At 37.6% G+C, this 19,727-nt stretch overlaps 4 protein-coding genes across 15 annotated transcripts in view; 1 reads left to right on the top strand and 3 right to left on the bottom strand.

Annotated features, from left to right (window-relative positions):
* Positions 1 to 1,275, bottom strand: part of LOC106154623 (uncharacterized) — a 33,708-nt gene extending 32,433 nt beyond the window's left edge. For all 8 annotated transcript variants that reach the window (XM_087007840.1, XM_087007843.1, XM_087007841.1 and 5 more), the window contains exons 1-2: positions 1,086 to 1,275; positions 396 to 475 (exon numbers count right to left, since the gene is read on the bottom strand). The gene's annotated coding sequence lies outside the window, so the exon portion shown is untranslated. The remainder of the gene's footprint in view (positions 1 to 395; positions 476 to 1,085) is intronic.
* A 133-nt stretch (positions 1,276 to 1,408) lies between these two features.
* On the top strand, positions 1,409 to 5,413 carry LOC106154620 (vesicle-trafficking protein SEC22b-like). 2 transcript variants are annotated; one of them, XM_013529023.2, is made up of 5 exons: positions 1,409 to 1,602; positions 2,534 to 2,643; positions 2,991 to 3,151; positions 3,597 to 3,743; positions 4,408 to 5,413. In XM_013529023.2, exons 1-5 carry the CDS (start codon positions 1,528 to 1,530, stop codon positions 4,560 to 4,562), a joined length of 648 nt encoding a protein of 215 aa, XP_013384477.1. In that variant the 5' UTR covers positions 1,409 to 1,527; the 3' UTR covers positions 4,563 to 5,413. The 2 variants fall into 2 exon arrangements, with proteins under 2 accessions (XP_013384477.1, XP_013384478.1); XM_013529024.2 differs by lacking the exon at positions 1,409 to 1,602 and adding an exon at positions 1,616 to 1,762.
* On the bottom strand, positions 5,412 to 12,202 carry LOC106177045 (tRNA (guanine(27)-N(2))-dimethyltransferase). Of its 4 annotated transcripts, none has more exons than XM_087007851.1 (9): positions 11,895 to 12,202; positions 11,025 to 11,149; positions 10,708 to 10,793; positions 9,610 to 9,880; positions 9,233 to 9,445; positions 8,562 to 8,752; positions 7,932 to 8,010; positions 6,786 to 7,295; positions 5,412 to 6,385 (listed from the first exon to the last, which is right to left on the bottom strand). In XM_087007851.1, exons 2-9 carry the CDS (start codon positions 11,129 to 11,131, stop codon positions 6,238 to 6,240), a joined length of 1,605 nt encoding a protein of 534 aa, XP_086863977.1. In that variant the 5' UTR covers positions 11,132 to 11,149; positions 11,895 to 12,202; the 3' UTR covers positions 5,412 to 6,237. The 4 variants fall into 4 exon arrangements, with proteins under 4 accessions (XP_086863977.1, XP_086863974.1, XP_086863975.1 ...); XM_087007848.1 differs by having other exon boundaries at positions 11,915 to 12,202; XM_087007849.1 differs by having other exon boundaries at positions 11,942 to 12,202.
* Positions 12,203 to 13,833: 1,631 nt separating this feature from the next.
* Positions 13,834 to 19,722, bottom strand: LOC106177056 (uncharacterized). The gene is made up of 3 exons (XM_087009885.1): positions 16,814 to 19,722; positions 16,235 to 16,372; positions 13,834 to 15,566 (listed from the first exon to the last, which is right to left on the bottom strand). The coding sequence occupies exons 1-2, from the start codon at positions 17,198 to 17,200 to the stop codon at positions 16,289 to 16,291; spliced, it is 471 nt and encodes a 156-aa protein (XP_086866011.1). The 5' UTR covers positions 17,201 to 19,722; the 3' UTR covers positions 13,834 to 15,566; positions 16,235 to 16,288.
* Between the last annotated feature and the right edge of the window lie 5 nt (positions 19,723 to 19,727).

Genomic DNA, 19,727 nt, shown 5'->3' with positions numbered 1-19,727 from the left:
CATAAATTTTGTACAGAAAAGAGGTTATGATGGGTTTTCTTCAATATTAAGTAAATTAATGATTCACTGTCAAAAAAAAAAAAAAAGAATCTGTCCTGTACATGTCATGAAATCTGGTCAAAATAATTTGAAACTGTTATTGCATAGACACAATTTTTTTTCATATAAATATTTGACTACTTTTAAAACTTAATCATAAAAGCTTTTTTGACACACAACAATTTACAATTAATAACAGCTTTATAAACTTGTCAGCAACTCAATCTACAGGTAAAAAACAAGACTTAGCAATAATAAGCACACTATTTAAAGTCAAAAGATTCAACAATTTCACTATCACTTTTAACCGATAAATGTGTGAAATGCTGTAAAAATTCAACTTTCCACTTACTCACCTCTAAGTAGGCTTATTACACTTTACTCAATATTGTATTTTCTTCTATCTGCACAGGCTGCAAAGTGTTCTTGATAGTACCTAGTAATAAAATATTTGTTATCACTTATAAGTAATTGGTGGGCCTGATTAATGTTTTGACCATTTTCGAATTAAATTTTCCTCTTTTTTCAGATTGCTGTAAATAAACATCTCATCTGTACGACAAGTTACACATCAGTTAAGTGACTATCACTGCATAAGGTTTTCTAACTTAGTCTGTATTTGAATATCTCAGTCTTTTTGGAATCGTAATAACATACTTAAATGCACCTGTATTTAACCCCAGGCTTATCACGCAAGAGATCACACACAGAACGCAGACCTATATTTATCGTAATGTACCTGACATGTAAAACAGTTACTTCCATATTTAACGTTCATAACGTAAAAAGAAAACCCAGTCTAACCAAAGACTAGTATCTGGTTGAACTGTATCGATTCAGCATAAATTTTCAAATTCAACAAAGTCAATTTAAAGACAGTTCTCAGTTTGATATCAAATTAATTATAAAAGCCAATGTCATTATGTGAGAAAACTGAAGGAAGTCAATACACAGCTGTTTGCTTCAATAAGAATTATGTCTTAACTTTCATGTAATCACATTAGGTTTCCTAAAGTGTGGCTGTTACATCGAGCTATTCTACCTACCTTGGGTTAACAATGTCTCCTTTTATTCTCAAACACCTATTCTTTGTGAAAAAGAGCCGAATATGCCCCTGTCACGGAACCATCTGTAAGGTCGGCCATTTTAATGCCGAAGTCGATGCTACGTGTTTTCGGTAATCGTTTTTATTGACCTAGTTTTATTTAAGCAACTTTAAGCTAAGCATATATAATAATTAAAAGGCATATTTATAATATACCCCTGCACTTATAAAATAGATGCACTAAATAACAATAAATCAAGAAAATTTTGATCAAAACTTACTTACGAACTTTGCCGAATATACCGGAAGTATGAAGTAGGTCATAGTTCCTGTCTTGCGTACATTTGGCCACGTCAGTGTTATTGAATTAACTGTGTCACTGTGAGAGACCAGATTTAATCAAATTTCAGATAAAAGTAGCATCAAATAAGCACATACACAAAATGGTGTTGATGACACTAATCGCACGTCTAGTGGACGGGCTACCCTTAGCGGCGTCAATGCAAGAAGACGAACAGGTAAGTGTGGACATTTCACGAGTTCAAACTTCAAGTTCCACGTTGGCCAGTTTCTTCGGTTGACATTATCGTAAACTCTAAGTTGAAAGATCATGCTTGCGTGATAAACTCGGCGTTCATGTGAACGTACATTTATCACTTGGAAAAAGGCAGAGTAATGGTGAGTTTTAGTGTCAACGATTTTTGAAAATTTATTAGAGTTTCTCACACAAATTGACTCTTGACTTTCCAACTTGCAATTAAGATACCAAATCATTATGATTAGATAGATTAACATGCAAAAGCTGACAGTCCAGTCTGATAATTCTATACACCAGAATGTTTAAGTTATGGTGATAACAGATATTATTTAAACATACCACTAGCAACTAAATTACTGGTAAGGACTCATAAATGATAACGGGGGTGCATATGGTATATGATGCCAATGGGAACAGACAGTTTGGAAAATTATAAGGCGGAAATGAGTACTTGGGGGAAAAAAGTACCCATAAGAAAAGGCACTGATTAAACCTTATCCATGGGAAATGATAGATTGCAAGCCCTCCCCCCCCCCCCCTTGCCCTTTTTTTGCAATGGTCAAATAGGAACAGCTAATTTGGTAACAGTAAATTATATCATCTGGAATGGGAACATCCTCACAGTATTATGTTCATTTTGCATGCATTACTGAAATCATTGATTTCAACAGTTGATGGTAGCCAAGGCTACATTATTAGAAGTTAACCCAAAAAATGAAGAATCACAAGTAGAACAGATGTACTAGTAACTTAAATGTTAGAGTTCCCCACCTCAACCAAATTAACAATAAGAATCACATTAATAAATAAACTTTTTCATATTCTTTGAACTATCATAATTATAATGAAACACAGCAAAATCATTTTAGTAAATGTTATTTTTCGATTTGATTTTCCCAATTTTCTTTCAGTCTGGTCGAGGGTTGATGGAGTATCAAAATAAAGCCAAACAGTTGTTTAAGAAACTCAACGAACAATCCCCAGTCAGATGTAGCTTGGAGGCTGGTGCTTATGTTTTCCAGTAAGTAGGCGTCTGTGTGTGTGTGTGTGTGTGTGTGTTTTGAGTATGTTCATATGCATGTGCGTATGTGTGTGTGCATGGGTGTGGCGTATGAGTTTGCCTACCAGCAGTTTAACACAACATTGTGTCCATGCAACTTAATGTACATAGACACAATACTTAACAAACTGTCACAGGTAAACATCTACAATAACATATGAACATTCTGTGAATAATTATTGTTTCCATGTCCAGTCTCTAGTTTACTGTTACTAATAATCATTTAAATTACTTAAAAAGATATTTAACAAATTCTGCATTAAATTTTAGGTGGATGTACTGCAGTGAAGATCTTTTCTTTTTTTCAGCTACCTGATTGAGAGAGGGGTGTGTTACCTTGTCCTGTGTGAACAATCATTTTCCAAAAGACTAGCATACACATACCTAGAAGATTTACAAACAGAATTTAATATGCAATATGGGACAAAAATACAGACAGTATCCAGGCCATACAGTTTTATTGAATTTGGTAGGTCTAGTCGAGTTATACAACTTTCAGATGAAAATGAACAGAATGTTTTATTTCATGAATGGACTGTTGGGATGGCCATTTATATTATAGTTTTCAAAGTGGGAAAGATGTTAATGACTTGGTCATTTTTTTTTTTAATAAAAGAGAACGCTGCATAGATATATCTTTGCTACTGGAATACATTTAATTAATTAGTAATGCATTTTTGTTTGAGCATTTATTTGTAGAATATTATGACAAGTGAAAGATGAAATAAATTCCTTTGTTTAAAAAAAATGAAGGGCATAATTTACAGTAATTGTGAAAAAAAATGAAAAAGTGATAATTTATTTCACGTTATGTAGGTAACATGTGGCAATATTTTTGTGAGCATCTACCTTTTTTCATTTCTTGAATATAACATTTATAATTTTATAATAGAATCGTTTCCTGTCTTTCTCAGATACATATATTCAAAAGGCCAAAAAATCATACATGGACTCCAGAGCTAGAAGAAACCTTGGACATATCAACACAGAACTACAAGATGTCCAAAGAATCATGGTGCAAAACATTGATGATGTATTACAGAGAGGGGAAGCATTATCAGGTAAATTAATGCTTTGTGTATGAACAATTTTAATGATTATGATGGGGATTTCCATGTGGAATTATATGCAAGTGCTTATTGGTGAATGCTAAGTTATAGAGGGGGAACTTTTTGCAAGCATTGACAAGGAAAAAGGTGCAAAGATCCAGTCCTTTGAAATATAATGGAATCTTACATTGTTTTTTTCTGCATCTTCAACACTAAGTATCATATTTATATATGCTCTTTTATTGTATTTTACTAGGTCATATATGTAATGGATGTTATGAGACATGCAATTTTATATAAGCCACAAGTGTTTTGCACAAGAGGATTTTGCATGTATCTGTGTATATGACATAAATGCTACTATTGCCACATTCAGAATAGGGGACTAACTAGTCAGAGGGTCAAATATGGTGACCCACTACAAATCTTGCCGTCTAATCCGCTAATAGACACTGAATAGATATCCCATGGGGAAGTTTTCAAGTGGGTCGGCCGTATTTGACCCTTGGACTAGTTAGTCCCCTATTCTGAATGGGGCCTTTGAAACCAAGTGTGGCCAGGTTGGTAAGAGTCTAAGACACTCAAACATGGTGGCTAACTGCATATCTTTTGTTCTCAGAGAAACATTTGCTCAATATTACATTATATTACAATATTTCATTTCATTTCATTTCAGCATTGGACACCAAAGCAGCCAATCTTTCCACACTGTCACAAAAGTACAAGAAAGACGCCCACTACTTGAACCTCAAGTCCTCATATGCCAAGATAGGAGCAGTTATCGTTATTGTCATAATAATCCTGCTCATTCTTAGATACTGGGTATTCTAGAACTGATCTTCAGGTATAGACATGATGTTCAAATTCTTTCAAGAGCATGCTGCAAATAGATTGTGGACAATGGGGGCTTGCGTATTGGTCAAAATTCACAGTTAGTCATCTGATGACCAAGACTTTTCCATTTGGTAAAAAAAAAATGCATTTCTTCGAGTTTTTGATGCTTACAGGTGACAATAAATCTGGCGTTGGATGGTCACCCCTTGGTGAGATTACCAAGACCCAGGCATTTGTGTCCAAGTGTTTGTCATTATTGCTACTTATATAGAATGCTCTACATGTAAAGCATTTGGCTAGTGCAGTTAAAATAAGCATGCATTTCCATGGAGCTTCATGTTTTCACATTGCATCTTCACAATTCCAATATGTTTTCCCATTCTTGAATAGTTCAGTGATGCAATGTATTGACCCATTCAAGTATTTGTAGTTTCATATCACACATTTCAGTGATATTTGTCCATTCCAAGCTAAGATGTGTTAATATTGATGATGTCTGTAACTAGTAGCATGTATGAAACAATTTCAGTATCTTTTATTTGTTTACATTGTCACGTTCTGTAGCAGTGTTGCTGAAATCAGATGTCCATCCCACCTTTAAGTTATGGATAAAATAAGCCCATTAAGATACGAGATTGTGGTTTATAAAAGTGGGCAACTGCTAAGATTTATTGTTTATTAGAACACATAGGGTCTCAAAAGTCAAGAAATTTCCTTGTGCCAGAAAATGCAGTCTAGAAGTAAAGCCTGTGCAGTTAAAAAGCTATGTGGACCCAAGCATTGCAAAATTGTAAAGATTGCAAGCCAATTTTTTTGTATATATGTACAAAATAAAATATTACAAGATACCCAGTGAAGTTTTATTATTTAATTTTTTATGAAAATACAAACTTTGTCATTTTCAAATATGGCTCAGATACATCATTTTGATCTTAATTTCAAAGTAAATTTTATGTTCTATTACTGAGCTCGTACAATATTACAAGTGTGTCAAATAGCATAATTTTACAATAAACTAATAAGAACTTCTCCAAATTGCACAAAGCACTGTAATTAGGGGTAAAACATTTTATCTCGAGACTGTGGCTAGTATATTACAATATATATTCTTTGCTCAATAAAGCAGATGAAAAAATTATCAAATTAATATTGCAAAATCACAACATACAAAATTTGAAACTGGCTCAGAGTTTTTGTATTAATATTGAAAGAAAAACCCAGTCTGGGCACCTAAGGTTACATTCAGAACAGATGATCCTCGGATCTACTGATCTGCGGATCAAACATGGCAGACCCAACATGAAAGCAAGATCGCCTAATCCTTTTATGGTCTCTTCGCCTCCACATGGATTAAATATCCACTTCACTTCATGGTTTAATTGCTAGGTCCCTGCAGGGAAGGCAAAGATATAGAGACTAAGGGATTAGAAGGTCTTGTTTTCAGGTAGGGTCTGCAATATTTGATCCTCGAACCAGTATCATCTGTTGTGAATGCGACCTAAGTCAAATTCCATATGTTTGCTGTGCCAATATGTGAAAAACCCTCTTCTCTTATATAGGTCACTTCCTTAATTAAGTTCAGTGTCTGTAATGCATTTTGTTCATTTTTGAAAAATTGATAATTTGTGATTTTGTCTACTGGCTAATAGCTCGACATCAAAACAAAATTTGGTCAAGTGGTATCAACTGTCTTGCAATGTTTTAATAACACTGCCTTCAACTGTGCAAGATTGGCAGAAGTTTTCACTGCAGTTGGATTGAAATGGGTTCGACTGGCACAATATCCCTCTGACTGGAGGAAGTGGACTAGTTTGGGGGCTCTGAAAGAAAGAAAAAGATAATGGTATTATTACACATTCAAACACACTGGAGCTGAACTTACCTTAAGTTTGTACCTTATAATAATAGCAAAGATGGCAATAAAATGTTAATCATTTCAAAAAGAAACTACATTTTTATGTCTAAACCAGCTAAAATTCAACTGTGTAATTGTCCACCTACTGGAAGAGATTTTTTAAAAATTAAATTCTCAAAGCAATTATGACCATTTCTACATATCCAAGTAACTCCTTTCAAATATTCATCCACGTTTCAAAGTCAAATTCATGAAGATACTCTTGGTTAGTCAGGCATTAAAATATTACTACTTTTCTTCTCAAAAATAATTATTATACTAGTACTTGATAAAATCCAAGATCCCAATTTATCAGTTATTCTTACTTTGGCAAATCCACTCCCTTTATCCTGTGCCTGTGAACACTGTAATAGAAAGGGACTGGGTCCTCAACACTCAAGGTTTCAGGTTTTCTCTTCTTGGCCACCGTGCCTCCCTCTGGTGACTCTAAAGCCTCAGATTTTCTCTTCAGGGATGAAGGTGTTTCTCCCTGACTGTCATTTGCTACAGCCTCTGTTGTTTCCACATTTTTTAAATTACTGGTAATTGGAGCATCCTCTAGTTCACTTATATTAACACATCCCTGGGTCTGGTTATGTAAAGTTTTTTCTCTCTCATTTTCTCCACCTTTATTGAGGCCACTTTCTTTTCCTCTCATTTCATCTGTAATCCCCAGATGTGAGTGGTTAGTTAAAGTTCTTGGTGTCACTTGTTCTGGACACAAAGCCTCGCAATGCACTGTCTCTAACAAAGAACATAGTCTAGAACTCAGCTTCAGATTCCTCGCAGACTTGAGCATTTTACTGATGAACGTGCAGGAGAAGATCTTACCAATCCTGGAAAAAAAGCAACAATCCACATTATCTCATGTTGTTATTTCTAATAACTGTGTATTTTCAATTATGAAGAGGTTGACATCTAACAGTTGACAGATAAAAAAGTTTTAAAATCCATAACATTTCACATTTAAGGAGTGAGTAAATGTCCCCGCACCCTAATTAATAAGTATGAAAGAAATTTGTCTGCTTTCAATTTCCAACAACCTCTCATTCTAATTGGAACATTGTTATTTTGCAAATTTTTATTTGTTTTATTGTCTCTCTTTTAAGAACTTACCATATGTTAAAAGCTCAAACCTCCCCTTCAAGACCCAACCCCAAAACATCACTACCTTTCTCTCACAAAACTCATCCACCATGCTTGTGACACATAATCCAGGTTAAATATAATCACAAAAATATGTACCTCAAGTTCACGGGGGTCACCCACATACCACCCACGTACCTCACTCCCATACCCTACCACATTACTACCATACCCACCAACCCACCTCACTACCACACCCACCCACTCACCACAGCCACCCACCCACTTCAGTACCATACCCACCCACCCTCCCACTCACCACACCCACCCACCTCAGTACCATACCCACCCACCCATCCACCCATTCATCACACCCATCCACTCACCACACGGGACCTAGGTCCAATGCTGTCTTCCCAGGATACTTCTGTGTACAGTCACATGGAAGCAGGGTGTATGGGGCCTCTACAAAAATAAAAACACATAAATATTATATATGAAGGTGTACAGTTCTTACTGGTTAAACTAAAGGACATGCCATGAATTGGCCAGATGCATGTGATTTTAATCACTGCAAAGCATGAGAAAATGTCATATACACACCTTGCTGCATCTTTTCAATCAACTAGATATGTTAAGTCCTACAAATATGCTGTACAATGATTGACTTCTGTTGAGGTCACCTCTTGGCTAGGTTGAGGCTGGGATAATTGACCAATGCCAAAGTCGCCTATCCCAGTTGAGTGTTGAAGTGACCAAAACACCAAACCCACTTTAACTAGTTTGTAACATAATTACAAATTTTTTAATCAATCGAAAATAGTTCAGACACATCGAGAAATTTTTGCTGACATATAGTGACCATGGATATCCAAAATATAAATGAGTTTGTTGACCAGGAAGTTATCTCATTAAAAATAACTGACCTTCAGTGACTCTGCTTCTCTGCCAATTGGTAAATGTCAAAATCTGTAATCATTTAACAATATACAGAAGAAAGTCTACACCATACTAACCTACAGGTGTGTGAGCCGGGGGATAGAAGACCCTCTCTTCACATATCTGGCAGTGAAGAACTCGCTGGACCAGGGGAACTATTGCATCTGCGTATTTCGGGCCACGACATATCCTTACTGCCACCAGTACAAAATGTTCCACGGCAATGGAGACCAAGACCTCAAACCCCTTGTTACATCTTGTGGCACATCTGAGGAAATAAAAGAGACATAAGAAATTGCTGGGCCTGATTCTTTTGAGTATTACGATTTCCATTGGTCATTTTCGTTTTGTCCAAATTATCTGTAGTCAATATGTATAAGTGGTTGGAAAAAGCAATGTGTTAAATATTGTAACTCACCTTGAAAAAGGATAACATATAACTTTTAACTACACTAACTAAAACACCTCAAAGAGTTCAGTTCCTGTAGCATCTACTAGTACACTGCATACATAAGATGATTTAAAAATGACAAGATACTATTTACAAACTTTGACAACAACTCAACAACAGTTTCAAAACAGATGATAAATCAGCATGATACCATTTGTATTAAATGTTTCCTAGATTTTTGAGACATAATATATATATGTAGATCTTTTGATTGAAGGTAAAATCAGAACAACAACTTAAATCCAAATCAGTATCACTGAAAGAGAAAATCAGGGTTACGGGTACAGTATATCTCACCTTGCAGCAGCCCCCAACACCATCCTTGCAGCCATTTCCTTCATGTAGTCTGTCTTCACAACATATGCCCCATAATTCCTCAGTCCAACATGGCTGCACTTCCCATACAGTGACGCCACATCGGTAGAGGTTATGACGATGATCCCTCCATTCCGAGTGTTGCGAAAAGCTGACTCGAGAAAATGCACTGCACATCCATATGGATCCAGATTTCTGAAATGTTTTTAATAGTAATAATAAAAGGAATCATTCACAGGGACCTATCACAACAGATTTTAATTGCATTAACTCAATTATAACGAGAAAAGCAATATCAGACAATGAAACTGGTTGGGAGATGTGTTTGAAGAAAACAAATAACATTTTAAATTACTCACACAAAATCAAAACTCCTTAGGTATAACAAAACATTGGCATCTGCTTGAAAAACCTCCACTTTACTAAGGTCTTCTTGCTTTTCACCACTATCAATAACATCTGGTCCTCCATTCTGGCCATTCCCTGGTTTGATTTCTAAATTCTGGTGAAATTCAACTCCATTCAAGGCACAATTGTCTTTGATATTCTGTACTGCGTCAGCATTGGCGTCATTCATCGTAACCTTGACCTTGTGTCCAAGGTGTTTCTTCCACTGTAGTCCAGATATGCCTTTGAAAAATCAGAAAGGTGTAAAATATGGTTGGTAAGTGCACTAAATCAATGCGCTGTCACTGAATCAGATGTAATGTTATAATTGAAAAATTACATATTTTAAGCCATTATCTAATTAAGGAACTTTTTTCAGGCCCATAGCCAGCAATTTGAAAAGGGGGGTTCTTTTTCTGAAAAAGCGGACCTTTTTCAATGAAATCTTTGTGTACTAAGATCAAATTTTACCAAGAATGGACTTTTTCCTGACAAAAAAGGTGGTTCCTTCAACCCCCCCTCCACCCTCCCCCCCCCCCCCCCCCCCCCAAAGCCACGGGCCTGATTAAAAAATTAAATAATTTAACAGACAAGAACACTGAGAAAATTATCTAGAAGGAAAATATATACCCAGTACCACACACAAAATGTATTGTATACATGTGTAGCCTCAACCAAATTTGCCACTTCTAAATAGAAAATCTTCCAACAAGGGAAATTTCAGCTCAGGTTTTTCCACTTGTCTTGTTACTTAAATTTTGTTAAAGGTCACACATTTGCAAGTCTGTGATATGTACACATATGTGTACATGTGCTTCTGTGTATAGTGGTCCGGGGCGGTTTTCCATTGTTCTGGAAGACGGTCAGATTTTATATTGTTTACATTGACGGGTATCAATTTTTTTCTGTTGGAAGACCATCAAAAATGGAGGATGGATCAACAAAGATAATTTGGAATACTGTCAGAAAATATCTCTGGATCTGCTCCTGACACATGAGCATGTCTAAGTGTGTGTACGCATGTGCGTGCATGTGTCCGTATGTATATTGGTGAAGACTTGAAAGCTTACCAGTAGCTGAAAATGCGTCTAGGCACTCTGGTGTCTTATCTTCTAACTCTGAGCAGAAAGCACTCAAAACAGACAAAGAAATTTCCCTGTGAAATAAAAAAAAAATATCTCCACTGATGCAATTTTTTAAAGGTGAAGTTTGACTTATAGAGGAAAATTATTTTCATTGATGTAATTTTAAAGGTTTAAAGTTTTAAAAGTTTGAAGTTCTAAAGACTTGATTGAATGAATATTTCTTGGCTAAAAGAAAATTATTATTGGCTCCTAAAAAAAAATGTATCATTATGTTTGCAATGACAAAATGAACAAAAAATCACCTGCATATGGTCATGCGTGGGTTGTAGAAAGTGTCAGTCTTCTCTGGAGTGGTGTGATTTTTATTCACAGCAATTTTTACCCCATTTTCTTCAAATATTTGTGACATGACTGCTCCCTGTTCTCTCTACAATGATGAAAAAATTTATCAAAAAAGTTTGCTTTATCCTTAACAGTAAGTCCACAAATTAATGAAATTTCTCCTCCTATGCACTAGACTAGTGACTAGACTAGACTAGTGTAGTAGATTACTTTAATTTTTCATATTTTATACACATGCACTTAGATGTTTGATTCATATATATATATATATATATATATATATATATATATATATATATATATATATATATATATATATACTGGGGTAGCGCTAACACTCGCCAATTTAGCCAAATGCTAAAACTGACTTAAATTGGTTAAAGAAAAAGGGCTTGATATGACATGTTTTAGCCAAATTATAACCATTTTGATAACAAATTGACAAAAATGTGGTGATCTGGCTAAGTGAAAAAAAATTGCTAACGCTACCCCAGATATATATATATATATATATATATATATATATATATATATATATATATATATATATATATATATATATATATATATATATTGACAATAAATGCCTGTAAGCATGACTGGTATTTTACCTTATACTTGTCATCAGCATATGCCACTAATTTTGATGAAATTTTCACAATAGGTCAGATATGGGCGACTTAAAAGTGATACTGACTGATTTGGTGAGGATATCCTTAAACCAATTTATTTATTAATTAACTGTTTACTATTAGACAGCTTTTTGTCTTGGTGGAGGTCTGCATGCACCTCTGTCCGCTTTCCTTGTTTAAATTTAAATATATCAATACCTAATTAACCAAGAATTTACCAGGGCTAAAGAACAAAATGTTCCTACTCGCAATTGACTGCTTGACCTGGCTGTACTTGGATTCAGTCGTCCTCACACTTTTATCATCTGATGCATTCACAATACGTACAACGCGCTTGTAATTGAGAATGATCCTTCCAACAAGCCCTTAGAGAAAGAAATGTGAAAAGAAACTCCGAAAACTAGAATCTACCACATTTCCAACAACTCGAAGGAAAGCGTAAGTTGTACCGATCGATTCGAGCCGCTGACTGCCATGTGCACAAGTTTACTTCCTTTGGCACATGCGTGCTGTTGGTTTGCGTTGCGGCGTCTATCAAACCCGCTTCGGGTCCGTGATAACCGAAGGCCAAGTTCACGGTTTCAAATCATTTTCTTTTTTAAATGTCCAAAATGTAATCGTTTTACAAGGGACAGATCCAGAATTTCTTGTTCTTGAAGGGGATTGTTTTTATTGAAAGTCTTGCCCGAAAACTGAATTTCTCTCTGAGCTGGCTCAGTCATATCAATGCAGTTATTAGTTATGTACCGGCAGCAAGCATATAACGCATAGAAAAACCTGCTTAAAAGGGCCAAAAAGGTCATTTTCAAGGTCTGTTTTCAGTATCAAATTTAATAGTAACCCCCTATATTTTTATACCATATAAAAGGGCAGGTGTTGCTCTTTCAAATCATATAGAACAAAGCTAGATTTGACATTAAAAAACGTAGTCTAATATTATTACACCTTATTTCATTTCCACAAAGATCCATGTTTGAGGTTTTTTAAAAAAAGCAATAACAGTGGAGAGGGGGGTTAGGGGTGTGTCAGGGGGGTCATGACCCTCCCCCTTCGATTTCCGAAAAAAAATCACACCAAAAGTCCCCTTTTCAATGTAAAATGTGACATCAGCGGGCCCCGAATCCCAAGCCAAAGGGGGTGGGGTGGGGGTCGGTTTTGCATCCGCGCCCCCCCCCCCGACCCCCAACCCCCCTTTCAAATTATCCTGGATCTGGCCCTGAATAACGTAGGCCTGTGTGACCGAAAAAAATGCACGCTTGGTCTTATTAAATAAAAGTTGAATTTGCAAAAACACGGATTCCGAAATTAATGAGAAGATCAGAGAGAGAGAGAGAGAGAGAGAGAGATGTAAATCAGTGAACATTAAAATTTTGTTTATAATTTCTTGTTTACCTTTATAAAATCGTAATGTGCATTTGCATCGGTTCGGCAGTTTTACGCCGCGGTTATGGCCTTTTTAATGTTAAAAATTATCAAAGAGAGTAGAGATATGAGTTTTACGTCTCATAACTAGAAATATATGTCAGAATAATTCTTGTTATTTTTAATGATTAATGTTTTTATTGTGAAATATAGATCTCATACGAAGAGCTATTATCCCTTTAATTTAAAAAATGCTCAATTCGAATAGTTTCGTCAACACATTGAATTTAAAAAATGCTTGTTTTTCTTTGGGTGGGGAATCAATAGAAACAAACTCTCCTCTAGGAAATCCTGGATCCGCCCTTATACATAATGTCCCCTTTCACTAACATCAGGAGGTGTTGGGTTCTTACATCTACAGCGGGATTTATTTATGTAAAGAGATCTATTTTAGGGACTTATCCGACTCAGTTAAGTCTTGGTATCGGCTCGAGTTATTTTCGGAGAAAAAAGGTACGCGACACCGCAGCTTTGTTTCCAAGACCAAAAATCAATTCATTACCTGGTCATTGCCTGGTTTTATGGAAGTAATGGGCGTGACAGAAATCGCAAAATTTGCAATTAAATTTTAGTGAGAAAAGGGACAATTGAAGAGAAGAGAATTTCGACTGATAATTAAACGAGCCGCGTGTATATGCATTAATTTTGAAGTCTGGTGATTATTTTGCCATCTGTTCATGTCTTTCGTTTTATCAACAAATAAAAAAAATTAAAGATTATAATTTTTATTCAACTATAATGTACAATCTTAACAGTAGCATTCAATTTCAAAAAACACTTAGTATTACTTAAAATTAAGATTTTCCATTCCTGTTTTTATCATCTAACATCAGAATGCAAACAGTCTGATAATGCTTGTCCTGTGGTCGGAAGCTGATGCCCGATGCTCGAGGGCCGTGGGGAAAACCCGTCTAAACCCTTCGTGGGGTAATGCCGGGAAAATGCCCACGCCCGGAGACTTCAGTCTTTATAACATGATAGTTTCTTTATCGGCACAGCGCCTTACAATTGGAAGAATATTGTCCAGTTTTAGACAGCATGGTGCAACTGAATAAACTTCAATCGTGATTACAAACTATCCTCTATATACACTATTATATACTTGTACACGTAAAGAAGCATAAGAATTTACCAAAGTAATTCCTACAGAAAGAGACACTGAAGCCAATTGAGACATTTACTACAGTCTTAACATAATTAAACCGAGACTAATTTTAATTTTATCTAAGGGGATGAAGTCATAAATCGACTCTCTCCTTTTACAAGTGAAAGCATCCATCAAAATTTGATTAAAGTTCTTTTTTTTGTATAAAATACATACAAAGATAACATGATTATAACTCGGGCACCTTAACTAAACTTTAACATTGCAACTATGATGCAAGTAAAGAATATAGCAAGCTTGCTTCGAAATATTTTAGATCTCACATTACACTGTATGGCCGTCCATGTAAATTTCAATATGAATTTTTTGATCCGGAGAAAAAAGTGCATATGTGATGAATTAGATATGTTTGTCAACTATAACACTCGAGAAAATCATAATATTAGTAATATTAGTAATGTGCGATCCTCAATCTTGAAAGCTGACTGTGTGCACCCAGCCATCCCTCGCGAGGAGCAGACTGTGCAAACAATATAATGAAATGTTTTCTGAAACGTGAAATATTTCATTACAGATTTTGCACAGGCTATCAATGTAAAACCTCTTCGTGTAAAAGCATTTACACCAAGTCAGATTTTACACAGTTGTGAGATATGGTTAGTGTGCGGGTTATGATCTTCTCAAACGCTATACTGACGAACAAATCCACATCATCAAAAGCACAATTTTGAAAAATGACTACATCACCAAGATTGAAATAAAACAAAGACGACCATAAATGTTGTTTTTGTGAGTAAAAAGCTATCTGCATTTAGAATGTGGATAAAACATCTTGATTTAATTTTTTAAAAATTATTATAATAACTGTAGAGGCTGACTTAAAATTTTCATACAGAACCACAATTCATCTTAATCAATTTATCATTTATGGAATGATCATTCTGAACCTCAGTTTTCCCTTTAGCTATTGAAATAAAATGGCTCACTGCCATAAGTGAAAAAAGTTTCTAAATGCAATTTCATCCCATTCATATCTGTGACCCATGAACCACAAAAATTCTCAATAACCAAAAGACTTGGGTACATAACTAGATTGTACCAGTATTCCTCTTGCATTCAGGATATCGCTCTTCACTACCATTCCACATTCTCTAATTGTTTGCAGAACAATCTCCGTCCTTAAAAACCCAAGACTGCTAGGACGCCCGACCATCAATGAAAGTGGCTACATGGGCTCTTTGCTGGCGCCGTAAAGTGTTTTACATCTTGAACATTTGGTTAAGGTTTGATGGTACAGTGTATCTGCGTTCGGGTATTATTTCTAGAAAACTCCCTTTCGTAGCCTACAAATGAAATGCAACATGTTTAGACAAAAGTAAAAAAAAAAACAATGGAAATCTTGTGGTAACTGCAACAAAGAACATATGTAACTGGTATTTAAACACCTTTAATAAGCATTTTGTTGTTTCATAAGGCTTTGGTTCTCAACTTCTTCAGACTCCATGTAATCCAATGGGGTGTTGCAAAAATTTTTGGAGATACGAAAGTTGAGCAGTAGAGGTAAAGAACACAGGAAGAAATAGGAAAGGATAAATGAAAGGAAAAAATACATTCGAGTCAAAAAAAAAAACAATCTACACAGAAAAGCTGGTCTACTTCTACAACACAACACGAGAAAACCACACTACGGATTGGGAGAGTGCCAAGATACTACTAAAAGAAAGTGACTGAAGAATAAGAGGAATAAAAGGAAGCCTAGATAGATGGAGGCCAATCTAGTACTCTAGACCATTGACACAACGCCACTGGTGTCACATCGAGTCTGTTGAAGATTTGAATGTTGGTCGGTAGCATTTCAACATGGTTTTTTTTTTTTTTTTTTTTTTTTTTTTTTGCATGAGTGGGGCTTTTCTTAGTTTATGGCAAATTAAAAGAGCTTTTGACCTGTAAAATGTATGTACCAGGAATTTCCTGATGAAGTTGTAAATAGAAAACAAATGTCTACACTTACAATGACTACACAACACTTTCCAAACTCTCTTTAATTTCAAACAAGTGCAGGTCTTCAGGTCACTGCACTTCTTGTTGACAAGCTGCTCGTGTTCACGTTGGGGTTTTCCAGGGTCTCTTCTCCTTTTCGTTTTGTTGTCTAAAACGGCAACACCTTTAATTACTACTAAGACTGTTTATTGAATTATCAAACTTTTGTTTTTTTTTTAAATATTTCAACATTCTGTGTAATCAATGACTGCAACATACTAATTATTGCTTGGACAAGTAGATCTTTGAGAATGTGTGAATAAAGTGCTACGTCCATTAGATTTTAATGCGAGTTTTCAAAAGAGCTTTTGAATTAATTTACTTTTTAACTGTTACAACATAAATAAAAAAGTCAAGGTCTTTTTAATAACAATATTATGTTAAAATCCAGACCAGTTTTATTGAAATTTGTATTTGGACCACTGAACCCCGATTCAGACCAGTAGATTTTAGAAAAGTTTCAAATGGCCAGTAAGGTGATCGCTTTATGGCACAGACTACAACGGAAAATCAATATAGTCTTATTCTCTCCCCCAATAACACAGGTTACCTTGAAGTTGTCAGCTCTGAGAATTGACATAATCGACGCTTCCCTCGATGCAGCCACCTCGTAGACGGACCATGGCAGGGCTCGCTGAACACTTCCCCCGACGCAGCCACTTCGTAGACGGACCATGGCCAAACTCATTGGATGTTTCCCCCGATGCAGCCACCACATACACGGACCATGGCAGGACTCGCTGGCCGCTTCCCCGATGCAGCCACCTCGTAGACGGACCATGGCAGGAATCGCTGGACACTTCCCCTGATGCAGCCACCTCGTAGACGGACCATGGCAGAACGCTCTGGATGCTTCCCACGATGCAGGCACCTCGTAGACGGACCATGGCAGGCCTCCTTGGACTCCCCTGATGCAGCCACCTCGTAGACAGACCATGGCAGGACACGCTGGACGTTCTCCCCAATGCAACCACCTTGAGTTCTGTAAACAAAGTAAAATGGATTAATGAGTTTTCTATACTTTCCCCCCTCCCAATGACACAATACCTTTAAGGATTCTCCATCTCAGTGAAACACCATATGCCTTAGATGCTTCCCCCGCTGCAGCCACTTCATAAACAGACCATGGAAGGACTCACAGGATGCTTCCTCTCGATGCAGCCACCTCTTAGACCATGGCAGGACTCGCTGGACGTTCTCCCCAATGCAACCACCTTGAGTTCTGTAAACAAAGTAAAATGGATTAATGAGTTTTCTATACTTTCCCCCCCTCCCAATGACACAATACCTTTAAGGATTTTCCATCTCAGTGAAACACCATATGCCTTAGATGCACCCCCCGCTGCAGCCACCTCATAGACGGACAATGGCAGGACTCGCTGGACGCTTCCCCTGAGGAAGCCACCTCGCAGACAGACCATGGCAGGATGCTCTGGATGTTTCTCTCGATGCAGCCACCTCGTAGACGGACCATGGTATGACTCGCTGGACGTTCTCCCCAATGCAACCACCTTGAGTTCTGTAAACAAAGTAAAATGGATTAATGAGTTTTCTATAATTTCCCCCCTCCCAATGACACAATACCTTTAATGATTCTCCATCTCAGTGAAACATCATATGCCGTGGACGCTTCCCCCGATGCAGCCACCTCGTAGACAGACCATGGCGGGACTCGCTGAACGCTTCCCCTTATGCAGCCACCTTGAGTTCTGTAAACAAAGTAAAATGGATTAACGAGATTTCAATACTTTCCCCCCTCCCAATGGCACAATACCTTTAAGGATATTCCTTCCCGGTGAAACACCATATGCCTTGTATGGGAGGATTCGCTGGACGCTTCCCCTGATGCAGCCATCTCGTAGGCAGACCATGGCAGGCTTCGCTGGACGCTTCCCCCGATGCAGCCACCTCGTACACAGACCATGGCAGGACTCGCTGGACGTTCTCCCCAATGCAACCACCTCGAGTTCTGTAAACAAAGTAAAATGGATTAATGAGTTTTCTATACTTTCCCCTCCTCCCAATGACACAATACCTTTAAGGATTATCCCTCTCAGGGAAACACCATATCCATGGACGCTTCCCCCGATGCAGCCACCTCGTAGACAGACCATGGCAAGACTCCCTGGCCGCTTCCCCCGCTGCAGCCACCTCATAGACGGACAATGGCAGGACTCGCTGGACGCTTCCCCTGAGGAAGCCACCTCGCAGACAGACCATGGCAGGATGCTCTGGATGTTTCTCTCGATGCAGCCACCTCGTAGACAGACCATGGCAGGACTCGCTGGACGTTCTCCCCAATGCAACCACCTCGAGTTCTGTAAACAAAGTAAAATGGATTAATGAGTTTTCTATACTTTCCCCTCCTCCCAATGACACAATACCTTTAAGGATTCTCCATCTCAGTGAAACACCATATCCGTGGACGCTTCCCCCGATGCAGCCACCTCGTAGACAGACCATGGCAAGACTCGCTGGACGCTTCCCCCGATGCAGCCACCTCGTAAACAGACCATGGCAGGACTCGCTGGACGTTCTCCCCAATGCAACCACCTCGAGTTCTGTAAACAAAGTAAAATGGATTAATGAGTTTTCTATACTCCCCCCCCCTCCCAATGACACAATACCTTTAAGGATTCTCCTTCTCAGTGAAACACCATATGCCTTGGACTCTTACCCCGATGCAGCCACCTCGTAGACAGACCATGGCAAGACTCGCTGGCCGCTTCCCCTGATGCAGCCACCTCGTAGACAGACCATGGCAGGACTCGCTGGACGTTCTCCCCAATGCAACCACCTTGAGTTCTGTAAACAAAGTAAAATGGATTAATGAGTTTTCTATACTTTCCCCCCTCCCAATGACACAATACCTTTAAGGATTCTCCATCTCAGTGAAACACCGTATGTCGTTGACTCTTCCCCCAATGCAGCCACCTTGTAGACAGACCATGACAGGACTCGCTGGCACCAAGGATTGATCGAAGTATCTGAAGTGTAGACGTGGCCCTCTTCTCCTTGCAGTTGTCAGTGGGAGCTCTATCGGGAATCGCCATAATCGAGTTCTGTTAACAGAAATAAATACGGATTAATTAGCTTTCTTACCTATATCAGCACTCTGCATCCTGGACCTGCAATAAGAAATAACCTGGAATGCATGGAAACACATGCAATGACGCTAAAACAATGAAGCCCACAAAAGCAGAGAGACGATGGTGTATCCTGCGAAGATTCCTGAGTGACGAGTCCTCGTGGAGAGAAGCGAAGGTTAAAGCTGGCCAGCTAAGAGAAACGTCGAATCCACCGTCCAGACGACTGCGTGTGCAAGAAACAGCATTTGTCGATGAGCGATGCGTTGACTTGGGATGAGGAAAAGATTCGGAGAAATGCGAGTTGACTCCTGTGTCCTTTTCGCTTGATACGAGGCGCAGTACATCCTCCTTGTTGCTCCAGATCTGTCTGTGTTA

The sequence above is a fragment of the Lingula anatina genome, chromosome 3, assembly GCF_051362555.1.
Source record: "Lingula anatina isolate TDL-2025a chromosome 3, LinAna3.0, whole genome shotgun sequence".
Lineage (NCBI taxonomy): Eukaryota > Metazoa > Brachiopoda > Lingulata > Lingulida > Lingulidae > Lingula > Lingula anatina.
Note: the sequence above shows the minus strand (reverse complement) of the source record. Positions and strands in the feature narration are given on the sequence as shown.

Bases quoted from the DNA above. Each gene is read 5' to 3' on its own strand.
- LOC106154620 (XM_013529023.2), top strand. From the start codon at position 1,528: ATGGTGTTGATGACACTAATCGCACGTCTAGTGGACGGGCTACCCTTA. The intron at 2,644-2,990 runs GTAAGTAGGCGT...TCTTTTTTTCAG, and splicing joins GCTGGTGCTTATGTTTTCCA to CTACCTGATTGAGAGAGGGG. The intron at 3,744-4,407 runs GTAAATTAATGC...ATTTCATTTCAG, and splicing joins GAGAGGGGAAGCATTATCAG to CATTGGACACCAAAGCAGCC.
- LOC106177056 (XM_087009885.1), bottom strand. From the start codon at position 17,200: ATGGTCTGTCTACGAGGTGGCTGCATCAGGGGAGTCCAAGGAGGCCTG. The intron at 16,373-16,813 runs GTAACCTGTGTT...TTGCCGTTTTAG, and splicing joins TCAGAGCTGACAACTTCAAG to ACAACAAAACGAAAAGGAGA.
- LOC106177045 (XM_087007851.1), bottom strand. From the start codon at position 11,131: ATGTCACAAATATTTGAAGAAAATGGGGTAAAAATTGCTGTGAATAAA. The intron at 7,296-7,931 runs GTGAGTGGATGG...CTTTTTTTCCAG, and splicing joins TTGGACCTAGGTCCCGTGTG to GATTGGTAAGATCTTCTCCT. The intron at 6,386-6,785 runs GTAAGAATAACT...TCTTTCTTTCAG, and splicing joins AAGGGAGTGGATTTGCCAAA to AGCCCCCAAACTAGTCCACT.